The 13,836-nt window shown below is 39.5% G+C and overlaps 1 protein-coding gene and 1 long non-coding RNA gene across 2 annotated transcripts; both read left to right on the forward strand.

Moving 5' to 3' along the window:
• The first annotated feature begins 2,428 nt into the window (after positions 1-2,428).
• On the forward strand, positions 2,429-4,631 carry LOC110722147. The gene is made up of 3 exons (XR_002511545.1): positions 2,429-2,674; positions 2,934-3,026; positions 4,566-4,631. It is a non-coding gene; the product is annotated as an uncharacterized LOC110722147 (long non-coding RNA).
• A 6,257-nt stretch (positions 4,632-10,888) lies between these two features.
• LOC110722184 lies at positions 10,889-11,608 on the forward strand. Its single transcript, XM_021901451.1, has one exon. It carries the CDS (start codon positions 10,889-10,891, stop codon positions 11,606-11,608), a length of 720 nt encoding a protein of 239 aa, XP_021757143.1.
• The last annotated feature ends 2,228 nt before the right edge of the window (positions 11,609-13,836 follow it).

Raw genomic sequence — 13,836 nt, forward strand, 5'->3', positions numbered from 1 at the left:
GGTTGGTCCATGATATGGGTCCAATAATGGTGTAGTTGGATAGGGCTTGCAAAGACCTTTCCAACGATATATTATAAGCCCAATTCTGATGAGTATTGAGGAAGTTATGACCAATTTACTAAACTGGGTCCGGTTTGAGTTTTAAGTACAGCCCAATGATCTAGGGAAGGGCCTAATATGATTTATCATTCCTAATGTAATTAGAAATGGTTTTGGTCTTCTAGAAAATTCTAGAAGGTCTTATCATTCTTAATTCAATTAGGATTCTTTAGAGTTTTAATTAGATCAAATAGCATTTTTGACTGAAATTATATTATTTTATCTTCCAGTACGGTAAAATTATCAGATTTTCGAAAACGTGTTAAAAGCCGGTTTGGCGTCCAACCCCAGGCCTTGGCGCCTGGAACCAGGATTGGCGCCAGACGCCAGCCATTGGCGCTTGGCGCTAGCCACTGGTCCTGGAGCCAATAAGCCAGGGTTGGCGCCAAGTTAGTTATGTGATCTTCAGGCTCTATTTTGATAAATTATCTTTTTTGGCCGATTTTCTTTATAAATATCGTTTCAGAAAACTCCGCTTTCATTCATCTACAATCTACAATCACTTACATTCACCAATTCTCCTTATTCTTTTTTCATTCTTTTTCATTCATCCAATTCATTCATTCATTCATCATCTTTCTTTCATCAATTCTCGATTACATTAATCTGTTAGCATTCTTTCTTTCTTGCTTTTTCATACAAAATTCCGCATTCACAAGATCTTGATACACCTAGCCATATTCGAAGTTGCCTTCGCCCTAGACGTGAAAGGTTTTAATTTCTGAGGGTTTGGTCCCAAATCTCTATTTCAATTATTTAATTCAATTGTTTTGTTTATTATTTTCCTTGAAGTTACTAACGTGTGTATTTTGTAATTAGAAAGAGGTACGAGGCATCCAAGTAAGTACTTTAATGGTTTAATTGATTTTATGATGTAGACATCATGCTTAGATTGTTATTATGATTCTTAGTATCATGTCTAGGGTGTTTTTAATATTAAGCGTGATTAAAAGTATGATGCTTCCTATGTTCTTTCTAATATTTATGATTATGATTGATGATGATTATTTATTATGTTGCTTGATATGCATATTATTGTATATTGTTATGTCTTGATCACCTTTTATTGCAGGTTAAAGGGAATTTGTATTTGCAACCACGCTTAATAAGATAATTAATAATCTTGTTAGGTTAATTGTGATTATAATTTCAAGTGATCTCCCATAATAGTTTATTTGTGCATTAAATTCAACCAACATAGATTAAACAGGTTTAGGGTTAATCCTATTGATTGTATGTTAGTCAGAAAGCGCACATGAATACAAGCAGAATAAAGTAGAGGCCTATTATTAGGGCAGGTTCAATCTCTTTTAGGTTGGATTTGTACCTTCATCCCCGAACCCTTATTTGGTTCATGACCTTATGGAGTTGACGATCTCTTGGATCGTTAAGGGGTGTAACCTTCACCTCGTGAACGGTTAAACAAGTTCCTTAAAAACTTGTTGGCGACTCTTTTGCTCTATCTTCTTCCCTTTTGGACGCCACCGTACGGTAGTGTATGATCACAATGGGGTTCAAGCTAGTGGGATTTTAAAGGCTTGAAACTATTCCCTACAAAAGTCGGCGAACAAGAGCTTATCTTTTTTCAATACCCTCAAGATAAAAGTATTCCAATGGGATGCAACGGTCGAGATCGCCTTCCAACAGTTAAAAGAGCACTTGAACTCTCTTCCCAAGTTGGTTTTTCCTTATCTATATCAGAATACTCTTCCAGCACCGTGTTGGTTACTGAGAGGGATAGGACGCAACATTTGTTATATTTCGTCAGTCATGCCTATAGAGGAGCAGAGTCAAAATATTCCCAAATTGAGAAGTTGGTGTTCTCCCTAGTTATGGCAAGCCGAAAGTTGAAGCCATACTTAATTTCAATCCCAACCTATTAAATTTTTTACCAGCCATCCCATCAAGAAAGCAATCGAAGGGAGAAACCACTCGAGCAGAATGACAGATTGGGCAGACCAGGTTGCAAATTTTGGTCTTTTATAGGAGCCTAGAAAGGCAATTAAAGCACAAGATCACTAGTGGCAAAATTGTCATTTATAACACGTTATTTGTAACGGACATGATAAATTTAGTTACAAAAAGAGTAATAGTAACGAACAAAATATTTGACCGTTACGGAAAAAAGTCATTTGTAACGGACACATAATTGCCCGATACGAATAGTTAATAATCGTAACGGAGAAATAAATGCCCGTTACAAATAATTAATATTTGTATCGGCCAAATATTAATTTTGTTACAACTAAGGGTCTGTTCTCTTACATTGAACTTCAGTTCAGTTCAATTCAGCTCCTAATTTCCTTTTCTTATAAAATATTTTTTTTCAGTCGTAAATCTCTTTCGCAGTCGCTTTTGTTCCTCAACGTTCTTCTCTGTCTCTCTTTCATCCTTTCTTTTATCTTCTTTCTCAATCTCTCTCTCTCTCCTCCTTCCTCATCTTCTTTCTCCTCCTTCCTCTATTCATGTTCACGGCACGTCGGTGGGTCGAACCTAGCAACGGTGGCAATGGCGCAAGGAGCTGATACAAACCACCTCTCGTCGTTTCCCCCTCACGAAATGATTTTCCCTGAAGGTTCGTGCTTTTTTCTTATTTTCTCTTTAAATAATTTCATTATTTCGTGTTTTTATTTTTCTCAAATTTGCAATTTCATGTTTTCGGAACCCAAGGGTTTTCAGATTTTCGATTTTAATTCAATATTACTCCATAGAAATAGTTCCTTCCTCAATTACATGCAGCACCGCAATTACTAAATTTTGACAACATTTCATTGTCAGATTTCTTGAAATCATATAGATCTGTGTTTTTTAGCTTTCAAATTACTAATGTACAGTGGAGCAAACCTGGGTACGGGATTTAACTCAGGTATTATGGGCTTTGTGGCCATGTGAAGGTTGGGTATGGTGCTGAGTTTGATGATGATGAGGTAAAGGATGTCGCTTGATAATTTTTTTGCATTTTCGTGTTAATCTGACCCTCAATACAGAAAAAATTGAACTTGATATAGGGCTTATCGATTTTGTCTTTAATCATGTATATTCTCATAGGTTTGTTATGGTGAGATTTTATTTATATCTGTGATCAATGTTGAATTTTGGGTTGTCTATAAATCACTGAAATCTTAAGAAATAGATATGTAAGAACTCAATTTTGGTCGAACAATTTAATTTTTAACAACTGCTTTTTTCGTATGAGATTTGTCATTATTTTGTGTGTATATTATTCGTTTTTGTTTGAATAAAATTTGATTCTAGTTTTTGAAGTTTTTATGTTGGAATTTAAGGATTAAAGGGTTGATATGGAATACATTGTAGAATATTTGGGTGTTTTGTTGATTTAAGTGTTGTATTTTAGGTTTTACAAGTGGAACAATGTGAGGTATTGGAAAATTGGACTCTTTTTCAACGTGGGATTTGGGGTTTTATTGCATGTATGTGAATTATGAGTCAAGTTTAGGAGACGATAAAGTTGGAGTGTTAGGTAATGAATTGCTTACTATTAAAAGTATTTGCTATTATTTTTGTCCATAGTTTAGGATTTGATGAATTCTCATTTATATTCGATGTTTTGGGATATGGGGTTTTAAAAATTTTTGTTTGAGATTGCATAAGCACGATTGCAGTGTTTAACTGAAATTATGCAGTTGATCGACTTGATCTCCTGCAACCGACCTGAGTTCATTCAGGCTGTGGTATGTGATATATATATCTTTTTTTTTGGGTTTAGTCTTCAGGATAGATCTCTCTTCTCTTCCCTTTCATGTACTTCTGCCATTCAATGTGTCAGGTTTATAGTTCTACATTTCAGGTGTTTGTGATTGCTTGTGGTTTTGGTGTGTGGTGCTTCATGATTGTAGCTTTTCAATCATTCTACAAAAAAATAGATTCCATTAGTATGTGTCATTGAAAATGGTACTCGTATCTTGTAATCTTGTATTGAGTTTTTGAGTCTTGAGAATGTATTAGTACTCTCTTACTTATTGACTAGTGTGATTGAATGGTTGGATGGAACTAGAAAAAAAAAAGGTGGCATGACTTATAGATTTGTAATGGTCTACTAATGCTTCTAAATTATTCAGAGAGGCATAGCTAAAACCCTTGATCGTGCTTGCATTGCATTTTCATTATGTACTACTCACCATATCTGAAACAATTTTTTGTTAACCACTGCTCCATTCTGGTTTGGGATCAATTATTCTTGTTTCCAGCCTATGTTTGATACTCATTAGTGCTTATTTCTGTGTCCTAGATTACTGAAATAGTATGTAGTTGTACAATTTGTTTGTTTGATGCAAGTTATTTTTTGTCAAGGGGATTTCATGGCCAGAATTTTTGTTGGTGATATAAGTAGTAATTAATTACGGTATAATTTATACTCGTTCTTCAATTTCAATCCCAATTATTATTATGGCTTCTCTACTAGAATCTTATAATTTCTTAATTATGTTATTCTTTTAAATTGCAAGGACCAAGAAGCCAGAATTTGGTTCCTAAGGCACATTCGGAATTTGAGATCGCAGTTGCAGTAACTTGAAAAAATTGGTGGAAGATGTAAATGATTCAACATTAATTTAGTGGAAAAATATTAAAATTTCTTATTGCCATTGAGATTTTCTTTTGCTCTATTTTCTTTAGTTTTAGTTATTAGGTACTCGTAATAATGAATGTAGGCTTTTGCTGATTGTATAATGTAATATGAAATATATTTTTATCTCAATTAATTGATAAAATGATTGTGCTATAAATATTGTGTAAGCTAGCTAATCCAACACATCATGTGCTAGATTTTAATTTTTAAAAATTGTGGTACACACTATTCGTCACGGGCAGATATCATGCCCTTTACAAATAACCTGTTATTCGTAACAGGAAAATATGTGTCCGGTACAAATAACCTGTTATTCGTAATGGGAAAAATATTTGCCCGTTACAAATAACGTAACGGGCAAATAATGTGCCTGTTACGAATAACGGGTTATTTGTAACGGGCAAGCACCCATTACAAATAATATTTTTATCCATAACGGTTGTATACATAACGCCCACTGCCCGTTACGAATAGGCTTTTTCCACTAGTGGCTTTAGCAGACTTAATTGCCGAATGCACTTATCGCCCTGATGATGATGGATCCAAACCATGACAGTTGTATGTTGAAAGCTCCTCCTCAGGGAGCGGGGCCGACATTTTAATCATATCATCAAGAAGCAAAAAGTTTGAGTACGCAGTCAAGTTTGACTTCAACGCCTCAAACAATGAGGCAGAATATAAAGCCCCCATCTTGGGGCTAGAGTTGTGCCAGGTGGCTAGAGCTATGGCAGTTAATGCCTTCTCCGACTCCCAATTGATCGTGAGCTAGGTCCAAGGGGAATTTGAAGCCAAGAAAGATAGCATGTGCATGTATCTCAAAAAGGTCAAAAGAAACTGCTTTACCCCTGTCCGAATTTTGGATCAAGCAACTTCCAAGGGATGACAACCAACAAGCCGACGCCCTCGCACGAATGGCTTATTTTGCCCAAGGGTACTACCCTCGCTCTATAATATGGGAAGTTCTCAAGTAGCCAAACATCAATGCACCAGCACTTCACTACCTAAACTAGTCCAATACTTGTATGGATCTAATAATGCAATACATGCGAGACAACAAACTCCCAGAAGATCCTAAAGAGGCCGAAACAATTAAGAAACGAGCATAATGGTTCGTTTGGTACGAGGGAAACCTATTCAAGAAGTCGTACACTCATCCCCCACTCAAGTGCATCATCCCAGAAGATGGATATTATGTGCTGCAAGAGATACACCAATGAGCTTGTGGAAGTTATCAGGGGGCTCGATGCATAGCAGGAAAAGCACTAAAGGCAAGGTTTTACTTGCATACCTTAAGGGAAGATGCAACCAAGTTAGTGAAAAAGTGCGACAAGTGTCAGAAGTTTGCCAATGTGCAAAGGTTCTCCTCGATCCTGTTGCAAACAATCATCGCCACCCTACCATTTGACAAGTGGGGCATGGATTTGCTCGGACCGTTCCCATCAGCTTCGGGGCAAAGAAGATTTCTCATGGTCGCTATAAACTACTTCACTTAGTGGATCAATACCGAACCCTTAGCCTCAATCATTGATAAGCAAATTCAGAACTTCATATGGCGCAACATCATCAAAAGGTTCGGGGTGCCTAGAAGTCTTGTGTCATATAATAGGAGGCAATTCTACAGTCGACCGACTGTTGAGTATTGCGAGAGGTTTGGAATACACACAAACTTTAGTACTGCATCTCATCCTCAAGCAAATGGCCTAACCAAAGCCGCGAAAAAAAATCATACTCCATGGCTTACAAACCCCGTTCACTCTCGTTTATGGCAGCGAGGTGATGCTACCTTTCGAAGTAAGAATCCCTTCACCTAAGGTCGCATTCTATGATTATGACATAAATGAATCAAACAAAGTCATGGATCTAGATCTATTGCCTGAAGTAGGGGCAAGGCCCTACTCCGATCAATAACACAAAAGCAGAAAATGACGCGTTACTTGAACAGGAGGGTCAAAGAGAAGCAAATCAGAGTGGGAGATTGGTGCTACGCAATATAGAGGCCACAGGTCGTAAGCCCGTGCTAGGAAAATTATCGCCCATTTGGGACGAACCCTACAAGGTCACAGAGCAAGTCGCATAAGGGACTTTTCGCTTAAGAATTCCCAAGGCAAAGCCTTAAAAAGGTCATGGAACGCGGAGAACCTTATAAGGTTTTATGTTTTATTCATATTTTTCATTTTTCATTATTCAATTTAGTTTATTTTTTATGGGACATGGATGCTATAAAAGCTATGTGAACATTTCATCATTGTAAGACGTTTGCTCAGGAAATAAATGCATTCGTTGGCACAACAGTAATCAATTTCCATGAATAGCAAAATTCATTTTTCCATTTCAAAGTTACAAGTCAATAAATCATACATCAAAGCTTTCCATGATTGCCCATCCCAAGGGGCGCTCAATAGCCCCAAGGGCACCACACACATCATCGTCCATCTAAGGGGCTCATTAACCCCAAGGGGCACCAAACACATTATCGTCTATCCAAGGAGCTCATTTGCCTCAAGGGGCACCAAACACATCATCGTCCATCCGAGGGACTAAGTAACCCCAAGGGGCGCCAAATACATTATCGTCCATCCAAGGGGCTCATCAGTCTCAAGGAGCGCCAAACAGATCATCACCCATCCGAGGGGCTCAATAGCCCCAAGAAGCACCAAACATATCATCGCCCATACAAGTGGCTCAATATACCCAAGGGGCATCAAACGTAACAATGAACATAATTTTACCAAAACATAATTGCATAACAATAGACATAATTTTTCCAGAACACAATTAGTTTCAAAGCGAGTCTTCATAGGAACAAAGAAATACACGAACAAAAGGAAATTAAACAATAAAACGCTAAATTAGTCATGGTGCGAGTGAGAGCTTGAGGCATCCTCCTGAGAACAGTTTGCTTTCGTCACATGGTATTGATCATTACCCACTAGGTATTGATTATTGCCCGCTTAGGGTTGGTCATCAGTACTCGACTCTTCATCACAAACCGAGAAATTTTTCATCATTTCATCAAGCTCCCCCTGACGAATTTCTTGGTACTTATCGTAGACAAGACTAAACTGGAGATTAGGGTGAACAAGCTCAAAGGCGGCCTAGAGACGACGAACACTTGTTTCTTGGCCCAATTCATTCGCTTCAATACTCTCGTCTACAAGACGTTCCCGACCATCTTTTGCTTGAAACCAAGCCTCTGCCATCTCTTGTTGAGCACTAGCCAATTGCCCCTCAACGCTGGCTTAATTTTCCTTCGTCGACTCTAACTCTGCCAGAGCCGCAGTCAACTTTTCCATAGCCTCCTTCCGCTCTCTCCTGATCCGGTTCATTTTCCAGATACCCTGTTGCCGAAGGCGTTTAATATTTTCAAGTTGCGACTCTAGGTCCGCAACATGCTGCCTCAACGAGGTGGCTTCTTGGATGGTTTGTTCTCTCTCTTGGGTCAAACGCTCCACACTAAACCCATGCTTTACAAATGCGGCGGCCTGTACTGAAAACTGTAGTAAAGGCATATTAGTTACCACACAAAAATAATAAATAAATAAATAAATAAAATGGGCCACTAACCTCAGCCCACGACAGCTGCATGATCCTAAATTCATTTTGGGGATCCAAGTCTCTGAAATGGTCCGCATCAACACTCGAGTAAAGGTGACTTAAGGCCGACTCGGCACGCGCCTCCTTACCCGAATTGTTGAGGTTCCAAAAAGAGGCCTTACTAGATGAACTACTGCCGTTATCGCGCCTCTTCCTTTTGGGGCTTGATGGACGATGAGGAGATGAAACCATCTGATCATTTCCTTCTTGCATTATTGTAGGCTGACATTCCTGATCCCCATGACCGTAGGGGAACTTTGCCCTAATACTTCGACTGCAGTTGAAGTAACTCTTTCTTGGGTCATCTGCAAATATTATAGATTACTGATATTCAAACCACCAAATGCATTCAAAGTCAACAAAGAAAACATACCGAAGGTGGGGGAGGTATCTCCCTAGTTACCTTTTTTGATAGCTTCCTCATCGTGGCAGCTTGCGGGGCTAGGAATTTCAGGTTCTTCAACGCCTTTGAATCCATGAATCCAAGAGCTGCACAAGAGTTGGAAGATATTTAAACAACAATGCAAAGACATCCATAATTATAATACGTGCGAAAGACCCCTTCCCATCAAACCCTGAAAGCGGAAGCCAAGACCTACTGTACAAAGCTTTCTCTCATCGTCTAGAAAGGCCCGGTCGGGTATCCAGGTCATGGGTAACGCCTTTGATCGCAAAACCCTGAGTTTCTAGACAAAGCACAACCACAGCCTCCTTCTTCGTCATTGGAGGAACGTCGTAATTAAAACTCAAGTTAGGTTCCCCTAAATTCGGAACCAATGGGATGTCCTAACTACGATAGAAAACAAACATAAACTAACCACACCAATTTTTGACGGTTGATCTTTGATCTCGCACCACTTTGAAACCATTGCGGATGCGAAATTCCCACCAACTAGTACCAAAATTATCTTTGGAGGGGATAAACTTGAACAAGTTTATCCAAATCCTTAAGAGTCAAAGATTGTCCTATCATGGAACACACCATAAAAAAGGAGTACACTTTTAGCCAAGAGTTTGGTGTCAAATTGCAAATGGCTATGTTGTACTCCCATAACAAAGTCCTTACAAATGGGAGGAGGGGAAAACACATTCCCTGCTTCAATAAATCCCAATACACGGCGGTTCACCCCAAATGTGGAGTCGCGGGGGTGTCCCGGTCATCAGGAGTGTACCCCACATATTGACTGGTTACACTATATCGCTGAGCCATTGACCGTGAAATTTGGTCTAGGTGGTGTCTAAACACCGCCCTCAACCCATAAGCCTACAGGCCTCTCCCAATCGGTTGATATTGTGGTACGTTGCCTTGGTGATTGCGATCTTCATTGCCTTGGTCTTTTGCAACCTCCATTATTATAAATACAACATTTAAAAGGTGCCTATTAAATAAACCGTCTCCCTGTGAGAAGGCTACAGTTACCTCACTTGGATCATAGTCCTCCTCGGAAAACAAATATGGAGACCTGCTAGGATAATCCGACAACACATCTGATAGATTTTATATTTAGATAATATTTGTCGGATATATTTGTATACATTTTGTATAATTATCTTATGAGATTCCCTAACGTGATTAGGATTAGGCTTGTATCATTATATAAATTGAGCAATGGTACACACTCTAATTGGAGGAGTTTTCCCAAAATCTAACATGGTATCACATCTTTAGGTTTAGATCCTAGATTTATTTTTATTTTTTTCTTGCTTTCGCTACATCTCACTGCCCGTCCTTCTTGCTTCAGTGATCGGTTCTTTATTTTAGCCCCCAACTATGACTAAAGATGGGGACGCTCATCCTCCACCACCGCCACCACCAGTGAATGAATTTCACCCAGCCCTATTACCCTCGACTATGTTAATGTTCAATATTCCAGTTGGGTTGAATTGTTTGAGAGCCATGTGTGTGCTTTCATTGACCATATCGATCCCAAAACACAGAAACCAACTGACATCTCTCTAATGCTCTTTGGACTCGTTTAGATGCGTTAGTAAACAATGGATTTACGGAACAATATCGCTTGATCTTAATATCGTTTTGGCTCTGAAATCTTTTACTTAGCAAATTTAGGACCGTATCAAAGATGTTTTTCAAAATAACAAGAGTATGAAGGCAGTGTACCTTGAAAATTAATTCAATACTTTTCATCTTGATAACTTCTCTAATGTTACTGCCTTCTGTCAGCAATTGAAGAGCATCGCTAATCAATTGGCCAATGTAGACTAGCCCGTCTCCAAAAAGAAGATGGTTCTCCGTTTGGTTACAGGTTTGAACAAGATCGACTTGGATATGGTGGCTACCATGATCGCTCAAAATGATCCGTTGCCATCGTTCAACACAGCGCGTTCCTGACTCTTAACGGAAGAGACTTGTCGGAACTATGACTCATCACCACCACAACAGTCGTTTGTTGTCCAACAGCAGCCGTCCCAACAACAATCAGACTCATGTCCACAACAGCAGCCACCTTTCGCAGGCGACGGGGAAGGCAGCACCTCCGTGAAAGGCCGCGGTGGCGGTGGGAAGGGGAGCTGCAAAGATCGCGATCGCAGCGGTCAAGGCCATGGCGCCCCGTCAAACTACCAGCAGCAATTGAACCCGCAACAATAATGGCAGTAATAGCCAGCCGTATTGGGGAGCCTTGGGCCCAGCAGCAACAATGGCCCAATTCTCAGCAGGCTTGGCAGCAACAACAGGCATGGGTCGTGCCACCTTCTTCCTTCCCTACAGTAGGACAATATCAGCCTCAACCCATCCTCACCCGTCCACCCCAGCAAGCCTACTCCAATGGCCCAGCCAGCTACGGGCCACCGATGACTCTAACGGAATTAGGCAGTGCATATTCGTCAATGACTTTCTCAACTCCTGAAAACAGATGGTACATGGATTCGGGTGCAACCTCTCATATGACGAACAATGTCGATACACTCCTTCCCCTTTTTAATTTAAGCACTAATAACCATATTTTAGTAGGCAATGGTCATCACATTCCAATTACTGGTTATGATCACACAATCCTTCCAAATAATTCTCTTAGGCTCAATAATGTTCTTCTTGCACCACAAATTATCAAAAATCTTAATTATGTGCGTATATATACTTCTGATAATTCGATGTCTATTGAATTTGACCCTAATGGTTTATCTTTGAAGGATATTTGTACGGGGAGGGTTATAACGAGATGCAATAGTGTCAGGGAGCTTTATCTAGTCACCACAAATACTCCAAGCACATGCCTAGCCACATCTCTCACTGCAGTCACCCCGTGGCATGATCATGTAGGACATCCCGGGGCTTCTTCTTTAAAGTTTCTTAGGAGCAATAATTAAATTTTTTATAATAAGGAGCACGACCCCTCTTTTTGATGTTCATGTCAGATTAGAAAACATGTTAGACTTTTGTTTTATGATTCAAATAATAATACTTCTTCTCCTTCTAACATTATTCATGCTGATTTGTGGACATCTCTTATTCGGAGCATATATGGTCATAAATATTATTTGGTTATCCTTGATGATTTTAATAATTATGTGTGGGCTATCCCTCTTGCTTACAAATCTCAAACCTTCCAAAGCTTTATTCATTTTAAACAATATGTGCAAACTCAATTTGAATGTCCTGTTAAATCTTTTCAAAGCGACCATGGTCGCAAATTTGACAACGACCCTTTCAAAAAGTTTTGCATAGAACAAGGAATGGTATTTTGATCCTCTTATCTTCACACTTCTTCTCAAAATGGGAAAGTCAAGCACATGATTAGAACCACTAATAATGTCAAACGCACTTTTTTGTTTCATGTCGCATTCCCTCCTAACTATTGGTCCCATGTTCTTAAGACATCCACATATCTCCTCAACATATTACCCACAAAATCTCTTATAAAATCTCTTAATCATATGACCCCAACTCGAGCTTTGTCTCGTAAAAATCAATCTTATGATCACCTTTAGGTTTTTGAATGTCTTTGTTTCCCAAACCTCTCGGCTACTGCTCCTAATAAACTTTCTCCTAGGTCCACACCTTGTGTCTTATTGGGGTATCCTTCTAATCATCGTGGTTACAAATGCCTAGATCTTGCCACTTGCAAGATTATTATTTCTCGTCACGTAAACTTCAACGAGTCTTTTAAACCGGAGAATTTTACTTTAATACACTGAGTTTTTGGGGTATGATGAAAGATCACCGCTTCTAACACATTTTCTAATGCAGAAGCCTAATTCTTTCACTCAACATCACAACCCTCAAGCCCAAACTGCAAACCCACCATCCCCATTGGGTGCTGGAAACCAGCGAGTCAACGGGCGCTGGATCCCCGAGCCCTGGATCCCTCGCAACCCCCCCGGTCTGTCCCTTTGGGCTCCCCTACTCTTGGGCCGAGTCCTACCCACATTTCCGCCCAGCCTTCACGTGCTTCCTCTAGCCTAGCACACTCCACTCCTACAGGTCGCCAATCCACCCTCTTTTCTAGACCCAATACTCTCTCATCACCCCAAATGCAGACCAGGTCACGTCATGGCATTATAAAGCCAAATCCTAAGTATGCACACTTGACCATTGAGCATAAATCCCCATTACCCAAAAATCACAAACAAGCTCTACAGGACCATAATTGGAATGCCGCGAAATTTGATGAATATAATGCTTTAATTAAAACAAGGACTTAGGATTTGGTACCTAGGCCTATGAGGGTGAATATTGTTAATTGTATGTGGCTCTTTAAGCATAAATACAAGTTTAATGGTGACTTTGAAAGGCACAAAGCTCGTCTTGTATGTGATTACAGGTCGGTTGAAGTTGGAGTTGATGGTGATGAAACTTTAGTCCGATGGTCAAACCGGCAGCTATTCGCACAGTACTCAGTTTAGCTTTGCCTAAAAAGTGATCCATTCATTAGCTAGATGTAAAAATTTTTTTTGACATGATGACTAGCAGGAAACAATATATATGCACCAACCTCCGGGTTTCGTTGATCAGAGGAAACCTAGCTATGTTTGTCGACTTCACAAAGCTCTCTATGGTTCGAAACAAGCTTTACGAGCTTGGTATCAGCGGTTTGCGAATTTTCTACTCAAGTTAGGTTTCGTCATTGCCAAAAGTGATAACTCTTTTTTCACTTTTCGACAAGGTGACGATATGGCATATTTACTGCTTTATATTGATGATATTATTCTAGCTACATCCTCTAACAGGTTGCTTACTGGAATTATCTCTAGATTGCAAAGAGAGTTTCCTATGACAGATTTGGGACCATTGAGTTAAATTTTGGGCATTGTAATGACACGCACTCCCTCTTACATGTTGTTATCTCAACAGAAATATGCTCGGGACATTTTAGAGCGTGTAGGTATGAGCTCTTGTAAACCTGCTGCCACTCTAGTTGACACTAAGTCTAAACTTAGTGCAAATTCGGGATCTCCCTTCTAGGATCCTACTTTGTATCGCAGCCTTGTAAGTGCTTTACAATATCTCACTTTTACTCGTCCTGACATTGCTTATGTGGTACAACAGGTGTTAATTTATGCACGATCCTACGGAAACACATTTTGATACGCTAAAA

The sequence above is a fragment of the Chenopodium quinoa genome, unplaced genomic scaffold, assembly GCF_001683475.1.
Source record: "Chenopodium quinoa cultivar QQ74 unplaced genomic scaffold, ASM168347v1, whole genome shotgun sequence".
Taxonomy (NCBI): Eukaryota; Viridiplantae; Streptophyta; class Magnoliopsida; order Caryophyllales; family Amaranthaceae; genus Chenopodium; species Chenopodium quinoa.

Coding starts and splice junctions, on each gene's coding strand:
- LOC110722184 (XM_021901451.1), top strand. CDS start 10,889: ATGGCAGTAATAGCCAGCCGTATTGGGGAGCCTTGGGCCCAGCAGCAA.